The following is a 15,716-nucleotide window of genomic DNA, read 5'->3' on the forward strand; positions in this document are numbered from 1 at the left end:
ATATTCCATGGATTAGAAGAATCAATACTGTTAAAATGTCCCTACTACCACAAACAAGTTATAGATTCAATGCAATCCCCATCAAAATACCAATGACATTCTTAAAAAATAGAAAAAATAATTCTAAAATTTATATGGGACCACTATAGACCCAGAATAGTCAAAGCTATTGGCAAACAGGTGTATGAAAATGTGATCAGCATCATCGAGCATCAGAGAAATGCAAATCAAAACTACAATGAGATATCATCTCACCCCAGTTAAAATGGCTTTTATCCAAAAGACAGTCGATAATGAATGCTGATGACAAGGTGAAGAAAAAGGAACCTTTGTATACTGTTGGTAGGAATGTAAATTAATACAACCACTATTGAGAACAGTTTAAGCAGAATAACCATTCCTATGTTTATTATTGTAACACTGTTCACGATAGCCAAGATTAAGAAGCAACCTAAGTCTCCATTAACAGATGAATGAAGAAAATATGGCACATGTACACAATGGAGTACTATTCAGTCTTAACGAATGAGATCCTATCATTTGCAACAACGTGGATGGAACTGGAGGTCATTATGTTAAGTGAAATTAAGCCAGGCACAGAAAGATAAACATTGCATGTTCTCTCTTATTTGTGGGAGCTAAAATTCAAAACAATTAAACTTATTGAGACAGACAGTAGAATGGTGGTTACCGGAAACTGGGGAAGGTAATGGGGGTGGGGGGTAGGCAGGGATGTTTATGAGTACAAAACTATAGTTAGATAGCATGAATAAGATCTAGTATTTGATAGCACAACAGAGTACAGTCAACAATTTATCATGCATTTAAAAATAACTAAAAGAATATAATTGGATTGTTTATAACACAAAGAAAGGATAAAAACTTGAGGTGATGGATACCCTATTTACCCTGATATGATTATTACACATTATGAAACCTGTATAAGTCTCTCATGTACCCTATAAACATATACATCTACTATGTACCCACAAAAATTAAAAGAATTGAGTGACACAATTTAAAGTTCTAATGTAACAGAAATTAATACATTGTGCATCCTTTAAGAGAACTATAAAAGGCAAGGATAATGTATTGGTTATTTACCGCTGATGAACAAATTACTGCAGAATGTAGTAGCTTAGAACAAGACACATTTATTATCTCACAATTCCTCTGGGTCAAGAACTCAGGATTGGTTTAACTGAGTGCCTCTGGCTCAAGATCTCTCATGAGCTTGCAGTGAGGGTGTCGGCTGTGGTCTTATCTAAGATAAGACCTGGGTATGATCCACTACAAAGTTACTCATGTGGTTGTTGACCCGATTTTATTCTCTCAGGGCTGTTTAGACTGAGGGCCTCATTTCTCCTGCCTGTTGGCTAGAGGGCTCCCTCAGTCCCTTGCCTTGAGGGCCTTTTATAGGACAACTTCAAACTTACATCATGGCAACTGGTTTTCCGTAGAGCAAGCAAGAGAAAGAGGGAGTGAAAGTGAGAAGGAGAGAGAGAGAGGAAGAAAGACAGAGAGATGAAAGCTACAGTTATTTTATAACCTAATATCAGCAGTGGCATTCACTACTTTTGTTTCATTGTATTTGTTAGAAGTGAATCACTTCTAACAAGTCTAGTTCACTCTGTAGGGAAGGAGATTACATAAGGGTGTCAATACTGGAAAGTGGGGGTCATTTAGGACCATCTTAGAGGTTGCCTAGCACAGGTGATTAACATAAAATACAGCAGGATTATAATAAAAGCAAAGAAGTCATCAGTACAATTGTATTGACTTAGGCATATTTCTGAATTAGATGATTGAATTGTGGGTGTCCATTTTGTTATGCTTTATAAGTTTACTGATATAGTACTCTTTTCTTTTGTATATATAAAAATCACATAATTTTTTCAAAAAATAAGGTAGTCACCATCTTCTAAAATAAAACAAATCTCTAGCTATATGAGACTGACCTCTCGATAACTCCAGTTTTTAATGAAAATTAACCATTGCATTTCATCTGATTTGTGAGTTGTTGGGAAAGTTGCATCATTCCCTGTGCACCTCAAATTACCTATATGAACTGAACAGTGCATTTTAATTCTATCTTTAAAATAAAATGTTCATTAATTCAATTTGAACTCTCAAACTCAGTCTTTTAAAAGTTTCAGAATTTTTACATAAAAGACACTCTACAAACTTACAAGTAGGAAACATTATTTTATGGTATATTTGCTCCCACAAATTTAGGCAAATGTGAGCTTTTTGCTTGAATTATTCAAGTCTAAACTCTGCCATAAATGTAACCTGTAAATATTTAAACTAATGCAAACAAAAAAACTTGGTTTTATCATTTTGATATGTAGTATCTCTCTCCCCCACCACCCCCTTGTCTGGTGTTATCAGAAATACAGTTTGATAACATGAATCAAGCTAATAACATTAGCTTATGACTGATTACCTGTAGAGTTTGGCCTGATATAAAAATTCTGCATAATTAATTTTAATCTTACAATAACACTGGTGGGACTGTAGACCATTTCCCTTAATTTAAATACATAATTTGCAACTTTAATACATCTGCAATAATGAAATGTCAGAATCTTTTACTCTGAAAAGAGCATAACTATAAATACAACTAAAATTTTATACAAATAACTTTTTTTTATTAATTTTATTGGCCCTCTTGAATTAAGAAAAATAATGCAATGATTCTTTAATTTTCAACTCATATTATTCTTAAAGTCCCTAAATTGGTATTTCCAAAAAGCTGCATTAAGGCTAATTGAAGAATCTGCAAAAGATACATTATGAAACTAAGATAACTATAAAAATGTTAAGTAGTACAAATACATATAAAGTAATATATAAAATCTACTTAAATCACCCCTTACCGCCCAATACCACTCCCCTGAGATAACGAATCTTAATTATTTGGTATCAGTCTTTTTAGACATTTTCTATAATACTAAAAACTTATGTGTATTCACATATATGTGTGGGGGCCAAAGGCTCTTGGAAGATTCTCTGAAAAATCAACTCACAAAAGGCAGATTTATAGAAGAAAAAGCATACAAATTTACTTAACATGTATACATGGGAACTTTCAGAAGACTCAAGGATACAGAAGAAATTGTCAATGTTTATGTTTAGGTTATGGATAGCCATGTAGAAACATGATCGGACAAAAAGGGCAAGATGTAATGATAATGGGCTGAGTGGGGAAACTCTGGCTGTCTAGATTCTTCTGAGCATGCATTCCTTCCTTGGTGTGAGGAACAGCCCTCTCTAGAATGGGGGTCTCATGATCTACAGTCAAACAAGGTATGTCAGACAATTTCTTTATGGCCAGTTTTTACACAGAAAGGCAAGGGAAAATTAGAGTAATATTATTAGGTTTTATGACTAGCTTTGGAGAAAAGGGGCTCTGATTTCTGTGACCTGCCTTGGGGAAGAGGGATTCTAGTTTTTATGGCTAGCCTCCAGGGAGAACAGGACTGAGAGACAGGGGAACACGAAAAGGTCAGAAAAAAACTTTTGCTCTGAGGCTGCTGTGGAGGCCTTCATTTTAAGACACAGTTTTCTGAGCCCCATCATATGAAAACATATGCATTTTTAAATTGGAGTATACTATATTTATTGTCTGGAAATATTTCTCTCGTCTTTTCATCTAACATAGTCATCTTCATACAATATAAGATATAGCTCTACATTAATGATTGTTTTATTGGCTATATAGAAATCTCATGGCTTGAAATATAATGATATAACTATTTTTCTATTAATGATCACTTAACATTTTATTTTATAATTGTTAATTTATCACATATAATTTATTTTTAAATTTTAATATTAAAAACCATGCTACAATAAATGTTTTTGGTGATAGAATTTTACTCTAATTAAGCATTGTCTCTCTTAAATGGCTATTTCTAAATTTCCACTGATCGGTCTCCTTTTATAGCACTGCTCTTAAAGGGGAAATAACTCTAAGTTTGGTCCTCAAAGGTTACACAACTTGATTTTAATTTGTATTTGTTAATCTAATTCAATTATTGTTCAATATTAGCTGAAGTATTCAGGCCAACTTCAACTCAAATGAGCAACTTAAAAATAAGAAAAATGCTAAGAAGGTGGATGTTATGTGTTCTCACCATAAATACAACTATATGAAGTAATGCATTCACTAGTTAGCTAGGTTTAACCATTTCACAACATACATATACTACAAATCGTGTTGTACATGGCAAATACATATACTTTTATGTCAATTAAAAATAAATTTGAGAAAAAAGAAATAAAGTTGATTGTATAGTTTATCTATTTCAGCACAAAAACTGTAATATGGGAGTTTAAGCATGTTTACTTTCTCTGACAGTTTGGTAGGTATAATAAAAAATTTACCTTTTTAAAAAAATAAGTAGCAGTCATTTTAATTAATTGCAATGTGGCTTTTAAAAAGAGCTTGAGGCCTAATTAGTTAAAATCTTACAGGTGTATTTTCAGCATGAGTGTTCTATTAGAAGCTAAAAACTGGTTACTCATTTATTTTTAACCATGCTCATCATTTTAGTATTCCCTGATGGTGGGGAAATCTAACATTCTTTTTCTAGCAAGTTGTCTCACTGCTGCTTACTAACAGGTACTGGCAGAGCCTATCATCTGCCTACCCACAAAGGTTAGAAATGAATTTTGGCATTTTGGTGGACACTCAATATTTACCCACTTGTAAGACAACAATAGTGCTCAAAACAATGAGATATATAAATTTCCTTGTTCGGTTTAACAGTGGTTGGAAGATAAGTCACTCAAGCAGTGCTGACAGGTATTACTCTGTCTGAGATCTCTGTTCTCCCATTTGAGAAGAAAAAACAACAAATTCCTTGTCACCCTCTTCCTTTCTAGTGCAAATCTAAGACTGGAAGTTTTTTTGAACATATTATGCATCAGGACTTGATCATTAACTGGAAACTACCTTCTGTCCTCTCTAGTTCATTGCTCCTCTTGGTTCAGCCCTATGGATCTAGAAAAATCTCACCCTTGCTCCACACACAGAGCCAGGCAGACAGCCCAGTGACAACCCTCAAAGTGAGCAATTTAGGTTTTGTTCTGGTAGCACAAAATTCCATTTCCTCTAGTTATTTTTTATTTTATAGAAATAAAAATAAAAGTATATTTTTCAAAATATTTGCCTGTGATTTATGTAAGTACCCACATGTTAAACCAAACTCTGTTGCTGCCTTGCAATATTTTCCTGGATTGAACCAGCCAGTCTCCTTCAAGTCTCCTATGTAGGCCAATCACTATTAGAAATGAGTGGTCAGAATATATTTGTCTGTAATGTTTAATTTATTTCATCTGTAATGCTGCAGCCGGGGTATTTTATGGCATTACACTGGAAATGGCTTGACTCTTTGATATGGGGAGATAGATCTCAGGTCAAAACCCAAGGAATAATTGATTATTTTCACAAGAAGAGGGTTGAAAAATAATATCCTCCCCTCCTACAGTCCTCAGAAAATAGCATCCAGCAGTGAGAATGCATCATCAGAGAATGCTGATGTAATAGGCAGACAGATCAGGGGGATGAAGTATCACACAGTCACCATCTCCATTAACTAATGTAGGAGGAAGCATCAAAGTTGTCCACAAAAAATAATTGACAGGTCTTGGTGCCTAAAGACACATACGCAAGCCCTAAGAATTTCCTTTCATTTAGTAATCACAGCCCTCAACAAAGAAAGGAACCTCTTAGCTTGGGCAGCATTAAAACAAAACACTAAAGGAAGTACAGATGATTATCTTGAGATCTTAGAAGAAACCAAACTAGACCCTAACAATATCACTTGACCATGTTATCGAGGATTATAACCAATTCCTTGGTGAGGAAGATTAAACTTTGATAATAGAATCTACTTTATATACATTGTATCTATACCTATTTGTCTAATCTATCATCACCTGTATATCATCTATCTATGAAATTAGAAAATAAATTGGGATAATTCTCACTATAATGTGTATGTCCAGTAAGTTTCATTATTGTTCTCAAGCTCATAGTGTCTCTAATCAAAGACTCTCTAGATACAGTCATGTCCAGATATATAGTTGGGAGAAATCCACTTATTTCAGACAAAATTATGGTTTTTGTCTGAAGAAGCATATTTAAGAAAACATTATCCCTTACAAAGACTTTATTTTCTGTCAGGGTGTGCTACATATTGACTTATTATTTCTCAGTGACAGGGGAAAAGGCATAATCTTGAAATATTTGAAAGTACTGGCTATCTTCAAAGTTTTTTTCCCAAGTTCAATGTATACAGGAAGTAAAAAACGTGTTCTGCCCAACCTAATATTACTCAGAAAAATTTTAATCTCAGACGGATTCAGTTAAGTCACCAAATCTTCAAAGGAAAGTAGTATCTTTCACAAGCACAATGAGAATTTTTAACTGCTCTCAGACAAGTGGCTATAATTATTGGAGATTATCAGGTATAACTAAAACTCTAGGCTCACAGGAAAAACTGATGTCATATTAATTATGAAGAGTTTTATTTTTGAAAAATGTCATGTTTGCCTTAAATATTTAATATTTTCTCTTATCAAAATGTGTTACCTGGGAACTGAGGATCTAGCACCATCTGCAGGCAAAATAAGCTAATTTCATCTGGCAGTAGAAACAATTTTACAGAAGTTTAAAACAGGTTAAAATTCTTTCAACAATGATGTATAAGTCTGTCCTTACAATAAAAAAATAAATTGGAATGCCACCTGCTTTGTCCTCCGTTTCTTTTATTTTCTCAAAGCATCTGCAGTGGCCGTTGATAAGAGTACTGTAGTCTCTGAACTGGTATGCTTAAGACTACAATACTCTTGCCAGGAAGGGCCCCATTTTGATCAGCGGGGGAGGTACATCGGCTATGGCCCACAGTATTTTTAAAGGCCCACAAAAATGTTTCATGTCTTTTAAAATCAGTATTAAAAAACTTTTAGGTCAAATAAACTATTTTAATATATGATATTAACGTTTTCATCTTTATATCAACCCAGTTATAAAATATACTTTTTGATATTTTTAAATGGAGAGAGGGGTCTGTGAAGACAAAAGTGCCTAGGGCCCACTAAGGTCAAAAGGGTCTTTTTTGGAGGCTGATTGCTAGAGTCCAAAGAACTACACAGGTGAATACGGAGGGTAATCAACTTAACCCTGGTAAACTACTTAGAACACAGCTTGGCACGCATTCAGCTCTCAATTTTAGTCACTATATGCCAGCTACCTTTAGCCTTCTTAGTCTGGTTCTCACTACTTGTATGCCAGACCTTACTTAAAGTTCATGTTTGCATATTTTGTTTTTAATCTCACATCTTAATTAGTGCTTTTTAAAGTTAATCAGTGAACAAAATTACCAACATATAGTAATCATTGGAAAACTCTAAAATCCAAACAGAGGAGTCTTCCTGTCATTTCTTCAGCTGGTATGACTGATTCATCTTTAGCAACAACAAAAAATAACAAAATGCATGTGTTGGGGATTTAGATAACAACCATTGTGAAAAATTATTTACAATTATATTAGCCCATTTTCACACCACTCTGAAGAACTACGTGAGACCGGCTAGTTTATAAAGAAAGAGGTTTAACTGACTCACAGTTCCATATGGCTGAGAGGACTCGGGAAACTTAAAATCATGACGAAAGGCGGAGGAGAAGCAAGCACGTTCTTCACAAGGCAGCAGGAGAGGACGGGGCGGGCGAAGTGCCACACTTTTAAACCATTCGATCTCGTGAGAACTCACTCACTATCACGAGAACATCATGGGGAAACCACCTTCAGGATCCAACCACCTTCTACCAAGTCCCTCCCTCGACAAGTGGGGATTACAATTTGAGATGAAATTTGGATAGGGACACACACAGAGCCACAGCATATCAATAATAATCTAATTTTAAATTTAAAATTACACAGTACTCTTATGATGTAAATATTTTTTATCCCCATTTTACAAATGAGGGAATTCACGTATAGAAGGAGGTAAAGTTCGCTGTGCAAGTCCACACAACTGTGGTGAGTTAGAGCCAGGATTTGGGATCGAATTAAAATCCAGGTGCACCTGACTCTGAAGCCTCACAGCAATGTGTCCTGCAGCTGTCCTGCCTCCAGTTCTATTTCTACATGGTGCTCTTAGCAGACACCTCTCCACATACAAATGTATATCCACAGCTAGAACAAAACAAACTGGTAATTCTCAAATTCTTCTTGAAGTGTGTTTTTTTCAAAATATTTTTGTCCAACAAATAAATTAAATACCTCATTTTAACAGGCATATTTTTATCAACCCATAATGTGGATTGAAAAGCGGAAAGAAATATCTTTAATAAATTATCAAGTGATCTTGAGCCATTAAACATTCTTGGCTTTTTCTAAAAATAGATGATAGCATGTAGTTAATAGGACTTGGTGTCAGATATGCATTCAAATACAGTCACAGCAAAGTGTAAGCAGCAGGGTATTTAGGAAACAATTGGAGTTCTCTAGGCTTTGGTGTTGTCATCTGTAAAACAGAGAGAAATCTTTTCTCTCAAAAACTTGATTGTCTGAAAGATTGTTAATTAAAATCCCTAGCATCACACTCAATACATTTTGGTTTTCTTTCTTCTAATTATCCCCACTTAATTTATTTAATTGATAATCACATAATTGATCTACTTCCACTCAGGAAAGCACTTCTGATTTTTATGGTGTGCTATTGAATAATTATGAAAATAAAGTGGATGCTGAGTGAAGAGGTTATCATACCTAGCAGTCTTTTGACAGAAATATTTGTCCATAGTAGTTTTAGTTTACCTGCCTTCGATAAATAAAGCAAAAATTGAAAATCTTTGACAACCAAGCTCTGAGAACTTTCTGAATTTAGAACTGTTGCCTTCCCAACTCAGAACATGAATGATATGGTTTGGCTGTGTCCCTATCCAAATCTCATCTTGAATTGTAGCTCCCATAATTCCCTTGTGTTGTGGGAGGGACCCAGTGGGAGATAATTGAATCATGGGGATGATTTGCCCCATACTGTTCTCATGGTAGTGAATAAGCCTCAAGAGATCTGGTAGTTTTATAAGGGAAACCCCTTTCACTTGGGTCTCATTCTCTTGTCTCCCGCCATGTGAGACACCTTTGGTCGTGACTGTGAGACCTCCTCAGCCACGTGGAACTGTGAGTCCATTAAACCTCTTTCTTTTGTAAATTGCCCAGTCTCAGGTACGTCTTTATCAGCAGTGTGAAAATGAACTAATATAATGAACTTCACCATAACTTAGCAAACAGCCAATTCCATCTGCCATGACTCTGCTGGCCCTGATCTGGGCTGATTGCCTAGGGATGGTCACTGGTTCACGCCCATCCAGTGGTACCAATTTCTCTGAGATTTTTCTCACTCAAGACTTTTGAACTAAATGTCATGTTTTCTAGTCAATGGGTGGCAGTAATTGGAACAGAAAGATCATCACATTGATCTGCTGGCTACATTGAATCCTGAGGAAAATCAATAAAGAACAGCAATGGGCAAAGAGAATTAAAGATTTACAGAGAAGCCAAGAAGAGACAATCCATGCAGGTCCAGAAAGAGAAAAGAATGAGTCTCTTGATTGCTTCCTGGCTCCCATTAAACCCAGCCTCACTTCTTGTCTTGAATGCTGTATCTTTTTAATTAACTACCATGTTTATTAAGTTGAATCAAAGGAAGAAAAAAAAAAAACCTTAACTCGATGGCTCCCACCTGGAAAAGGGGAGGCAGTTTCCATTAAAGTGGGGCTGTTAGAAAAAAGATAGAAAATTAGGAAAACTGAGGGTAGTTTCCCACTCTTCACTGCCAGGGATAGGTAGCAATCCAACATATCATGTCTGCTGCAAACTTGTCCTGGCCATTACAAGCCATGACTGTTTAAAGGAAATAGAGTGTCAAGGATGCTGCCCATATTTTCAACATCATCAAAGAGTTTAAGTGTTACATGATGAGGTCCTTGTGAGGCAAACTGAAAACTGGAGGAAATAAACTTGACAAGAATTGTCAACAGGTCAGTTTGTGCAGCCTGTTTTCTGAAATTAAGGGCTGAGTTCTGTGAAAAATAGAAGTCATCTGAGAATAAGTCTTATTTCTTATTCAACATTACATATTAGTGATTTTAGCACACTTGCTTTACTGCTGTTTATAAATATCTCATCTACTTCATCAGAGAAGGAAAATGTATTAAGACTTAAGCAATTTTTTTAAGAGATGGGGTCTACGTTGCCCAGGCTAGAATGCAGTAGCGATTCATCAGTATTCACAGGTAGAATACTCACTCAATACAGACTTTCAACTCCTAGGCTCAAGTGATCCTCTTGCCTCAGCCTCCCAAGTAGCTGAGATTACAGGTACAGACAACTGCAACCACCTGACTTATGCAATCTTTAGGAATTTTGCCAGACTTTTTTTTCTACAAACAAGAATTGAGTTGATATTTCCAGTATCTTTTGCAAATGGTGATTGAGGAAACATCAGCTGCAGTGCTATATCTACTATATAAACACTGATTAACAAGCTCCACTTAGATTCCCTACTTTGCTTTCTGTGAACAAATAGCCACTCTTCTCTTTTAAAAAGAACAGAATCTTATAATGTTTATTATTTATTTCTTATTTACAGTTAACATTTTAGATACACTGTACAGTATATCTTCTTTTAGGTTTTCTGTATTGTATTTCTCCCCCTATTTGACATGTTGTTTAATATTTAGGCCACTGCAGCTCATTTTAGAAGTAACTGGCATGCATATTATAAGTCATAAACAAATTATTAAGTGGCACAAAGGCAAAATTTTATATTAATTTGATTAATATAAATATGCTTGGTTTAAACTGTAGCACATAAGTCCATCAAAAATTACATAATTGTGATGGATTTTTTATAAAATTGAAAAAATACATACAATATGTCTATATTGTCATTATGGGTTCCAAATATCCCCAAATAGTTTTAACCTGAAATTTTAAATACTATCGTGTATTTCATTTCAATGTTAGCATGAATAAACACAAAACAGTCAAATATATTAACTAAGCAAAGTCTATAGTCTGAATTCTTTATAAGAATTCAGTGTGAATAGACACTACACTCTAGCCTGGGCAACATAGCAAGACCTTATTCCTAATTAATAAATAAAATTATAAGATAAATATTGAAAGTTACATATTTTCAAGTACTTTTGCTTAATTTTTAAACACTCATTATTTTCAAAGTATTTTCCAAATAGACTGTTAATAAAGTATGTTTAAATTAATTGATGTGAAATATCACCAAGACATAAGCCAAAAATTAAATCTCTTGCCATCAATTTATCAAATTACTTGCTTTTCTAAACTCACATTATATTCTAAACATTACTTTCATTTCCATGAGTCATTAGCTTTCATAAGGACGATTTTACATAAAACTTGTAAACCACAGCATTCCTTCATTATTAACCTATACAGGTCCATTAAGTCAATTACAAATGGATAGTGTATTGATTAATATTTTAATTTTATTGAGATTCTTGATGTAGATCTAAAAAATGTTTATGAAAAATTTAATGTACACTCATGCATCACTTAATGAAGGGTATATGTTCTGAGAAATGCATCATTAGGCAATTGTGTCTTTGTACTAACCTCGTAGAATGTACTTACACAAACTTAGGTGGTATAGCCTACTACACCTGCGCTGTATGGTACAGCCTACTGCTCCTAGGCTACAAATCTTTACAACATGTTACTGTAATCACATACTGTAGGTAATTGTAGCACAATGGTAAGTATTTGTAGATCTAAACATGGAAAAGGTACAGAAAAATATGGTAATATAGTCTCAGGGGACTACCATCATATATACAGTTTGTGATTAGCTGAAACGTCATTCATTATGTGGTGCATGACTGCATTAGTTTAGGTATCTCAGAAAAAGTCTTTAAGCAATTATTACTTTTCAACCATAAAAAGTTTATATTGAAAATCAATTTAATAAGACTATTGATAAAATTGCTATGTGGTTGTGATATTTTGAAATATATATTTGGTTTTCATCCCATTCCTGATATATACTCCTAAAATCCTTATAATGTCCAAAGTGATAAGAGTCTTTTTGTATGCTAATGAGTTGACCAATGGCTGGGGACTCCTGGATAGCCAGGTCATAGGAGGCCGGTCATAGGAAAGACCAAGATAGCTTTAAGCATTTCAGCCCTGCCCCTCCAACCTCCAGGGAAGGCGAGAGGCTGAAGGTTAAGTCAATCACCAATGGATAATGATTCAATCAATCATGCCTACGTAATGAAGTCACCATAAAAGCCCAAGGACAATGTCCAGATGAGCTTTCAGATAGCTGAATACACAGAGGTTCCTGGAGAGGGCATAGAACCTCGGCACCCCTTCCCACATGCTTTGCCCTACACATCTCTTCACCTGTGTCCTTTGTAACATCCTTTATAATAAAGCAGTAAATGTGTTTCACTGTGTTCTGTGAGCCGTTCTAGCAAATTAATCAAGCCTGAGAGGAGGAGATAGTGGGAACTCTAATTTATAGCTGGCCAGTCAGAAGCACAGGTAAAACAACCTCGGGCATGTGATTGGCATCTGAAGGGGTAAGTCTGAGGAATTGGGGGACAGTGCCCTCAACCTGTGGCATCTGATGCTACTACAGGTAGATAGTGTCAGAACTGCATTGAATTAAGAGGACATCCAGCTGGTGTTTGCTGCAGAATTGATTAGTTATTGGGGAGAACTCCCCCACAAACTTCTTGGTGACCAGATGTCACAGAAGCCTTCTGTGTTGATCGTTGTGTTGTGAGAATATACTGGGAAGAAACTGAATTTGTTTTCTTCTCATACAATTGTATATTAAGCAAAGTTGTCAAACTGATATAAAAATGTATCTATTTTCATAGTATTTTAATTCCAATTACTAAGTTTAAAAAGTATTCATTTGTATCTACAATGCTATTTTCACAAAAGCTGAAGAATATTTGTACAATACTCTTATTTTCACAAAAGCTGAAGAATTTAAGTATACACTAAGTGTTAACATTTATTTTGCATTTATATTTCTGAATTTCTGGTAACATAAAACATAATGAAGCATCTTATTGTTGATGAAAAGAGTCAAACTGTGTAAAATATTTGAAGATATTTATTCGGAGCAAAATGAGTCATCATGGCTTGTGACATGGCCCCAGGAGATGCTGAGAACATGTGCCCAAGGATGTCGGGCTACAGCTGGGTTTTATATGTTTTAGGGAGACATAATAGGTGGATTCAAGAATTTTCTGATTGGCAATTGGTTTATCTAAAGACCCAGAATCAACAGAAGGGAGTGTCTGGGTTAAAATAAGGGGTTGTGGAGACCAGGGGGTTCTTACTATGCAGATGAGGCTTCCAGGTAGGAGGCTTCAGAGAGAAGAGATTGCAAATGTTTCCTATCAGGCTTAAAAAGGTGCCAGACTCTTAGTTTATTCTCTCCTGGATCAGGAAAAAGACCTGGAAAGGGGTGGGATTCTCTACAGAATGCAGATTTTCCCCAAAAGAGACAGCTTTGCAGGGACATTTCAAAATATGTCAAAAAATATATTTTAGGGTAAAATAATTTCTTTCAGGGCCTGTTATCTGTCATGTTGCTATCTTATTGCTACAAAAAGTCTGCTTTGTTATTCTTAAGGTCTCTGTTTTGATGTTAATGCTGATGGGTTGTGCCTGAATTCCAAAGGGATGAGGGTATAATGGGGCACGTCCGACCATCCATTCCCATGATATCCTGAACCAATGTTTCAGGTTTACTTTGGAATTCAATTACTCGAGAAGAGTTCTTTCCATTGTTTGGGAGGCTTTGAATTTTATTTTTGGTTTATATTATGTTCTCCTAAGTAATCTATTAAAACTACCTTTTAGTAAATATAAAATGATAAATTAAAAACTCTTTAATTCTGACATTGGATGTTAATACTTAAAGAGTCCTTAGCATATGTAGCAATACTTTTATTCTGATTGCGTCTTACTTTATCTTACAGGTTAGATATGGCTTAGGAATGCTCAATCTTTCTACTTAAAAGAAAAAAAATGAGCCTTTGTAAATGTATATGATTTAAGATGGTCGTGTTCAAATTAAAATAACTTGTTTTCTGAAAGTCAAATGAAATGTCTGAGGTAAAATATGAGATAGCAGGAAAAAGGAAACTTTATAACCCCAGGTAACTTGCAATTATTTGGGTCTCTGAGGCAAATCTTTTAATTATATGTGTGTTCCTTGTTGTTGTTACCCACTTCCCCAACTATTCATGTATTATAATTTAACTTTGTTTTTATTAAGCATCCAGATACACTTTTCTTGTGATATCTGTAGAAGGATTTGGTTTTGTGATCATCTCTCTCGATTCATATACCAAAATGGATCATGGTACAGAAAAAATGGAAAGATGGAAGAGCAATCAGATGCAGACCTTTTAGCATGTCTGGTGTTTGTTTTCTCACTTTTGGGCCCAGGACGCCACTGCCCCTTTTTGTAAGGCTGGGAATTACATTTTTCAGAATCCACTTACCTCTGTGGTTCTGGGTCAGAGTTTGCCAATGAGAAAAATTTGCTGGAGAGTCAGAAGAAGGAAATGAAGAGGAAGCCATCAGTCTTTTCAGAGGTGTTTGCAGCTTGATGCTTGGAAAGATGAAATTCACAGTGGCTTTCTAGCAAAATTTTGAGAATAATCCACTTTGCCTGAGACAGTTGGTGGTAGTTTTTAAAGATTCTCAAGTATTATAGCAGCTCCGGGAAAGCCTCTGAAAAGAACCTGCTTGGAGCTTTGGGCTAACGTCTTCATTATTACCTACTCTGATCAGCGGTGGCTTTCCTAACCTCTAGCTCCCAACCCTCATTCCCCATTCTTCAAATACTTACTTCTGTGAGCCCCTCGTTCTGCATTAAGCATCATCTATTAGGATGATATCAAGTGGCTTCCATTAGGCTGACTGACTCCTAATGATGCAGACATAGTCACAGTTAGGGCTGAGAAAATATTCAGTTTATTAAATATTGTGAATGGGTGGAATATCAGATACATCATCTCAATATGTAAATATCCTATCCCATCTCAACATCAAATTTAGATTACCTGGATTTCTTCTTTGCTTTTCTCTATGATTACAACAGAGATCATTATGTATTTTATTAGTTTCTTCAGTCTTTAAGATATTTTTTGAATGATGTTCAAATAAACTCCAAGTTATCTCCAACTTTTTCTGAACAAAATATTTCCATTCTTAAGATACAGGCTTGTAATTCATATAGTTGATGCTACTGAATGGCGTCTTATCTGTAGTAGGAAGAAGGAAATTGTGTTTCAATGAATAGTATAAAATCATTTAACCCTTACTCATTATTTGTTGCCTCCTTCCCTCCGACATGATACGTAAAGCTCTTTTGGTTCTGTTTGCCACTAGACTCAATACTGTTTTCATAAAATTGAAATCAAATCAAGATCATACTTAAGGTCCAAGCAGTCATAACCAAATGGAGCTTGCATACTAGGTGATTCCATCGTGGCAAAATGTTACACTTTAGAAACATCCATGCCCAATAAAACTAATTAACGTTTTGATATCTCTCAGGAAAAAACCACTGATACTCATAACACATTGCAGTGTTTCTCTGAAGTGTCTTTCCCCATCCTTTTCTTT

The 15,716-nt window shown here is 35.1% G+C and overlaps 1 protein-coding gene across 3 annotated transcripts in view; it reads right to left on the reverse strand.

Annotated features, from left to right (window-relative positions):
* Nucleotides 1-15,041: 15,041 nt before the first annotated feature.
* Nucleotides 15,042-15,716, reverse strand: part of VWDE (von Willebrand factor D and EGF domains) — an 82,345-nt gene continuing 81,670 nt past the window's right edge. For 2 of the 3 annotated variants that reach the window (XM_024929704.4, XM_055115715.2), the window contains one exon: nucleotides 15,049-15,352. In XM_024929704.4, the coding sequence (XP_024785472.3) occupies nucleotides 15,320-15,352 (33 nt within the window). In that variant the 3' untranslated portion in view covers nucleotides 15,049-15,319. Of the gene's footprint in view, nucleotides 15,353-15,716 lie in introns of all 3 variants that reach the window. The other variant, XM_034963721.3, reaches the window with a different exon arrangement.

The sequence above is a fragment of the Pan paniscus genome, chromosome 6 (genome assembly GCF_029289425.2).
Source record: "Pan paniscus chromosome 6, NHGRI_mPanPan1-v2.0_pri, whole genome shotgun sequence".
Lineage (NCBI taxonomy): Eukaryota > Metazoa > Chordata > Mammalia > Primates > Hominidae > Pan > Pan paniscus.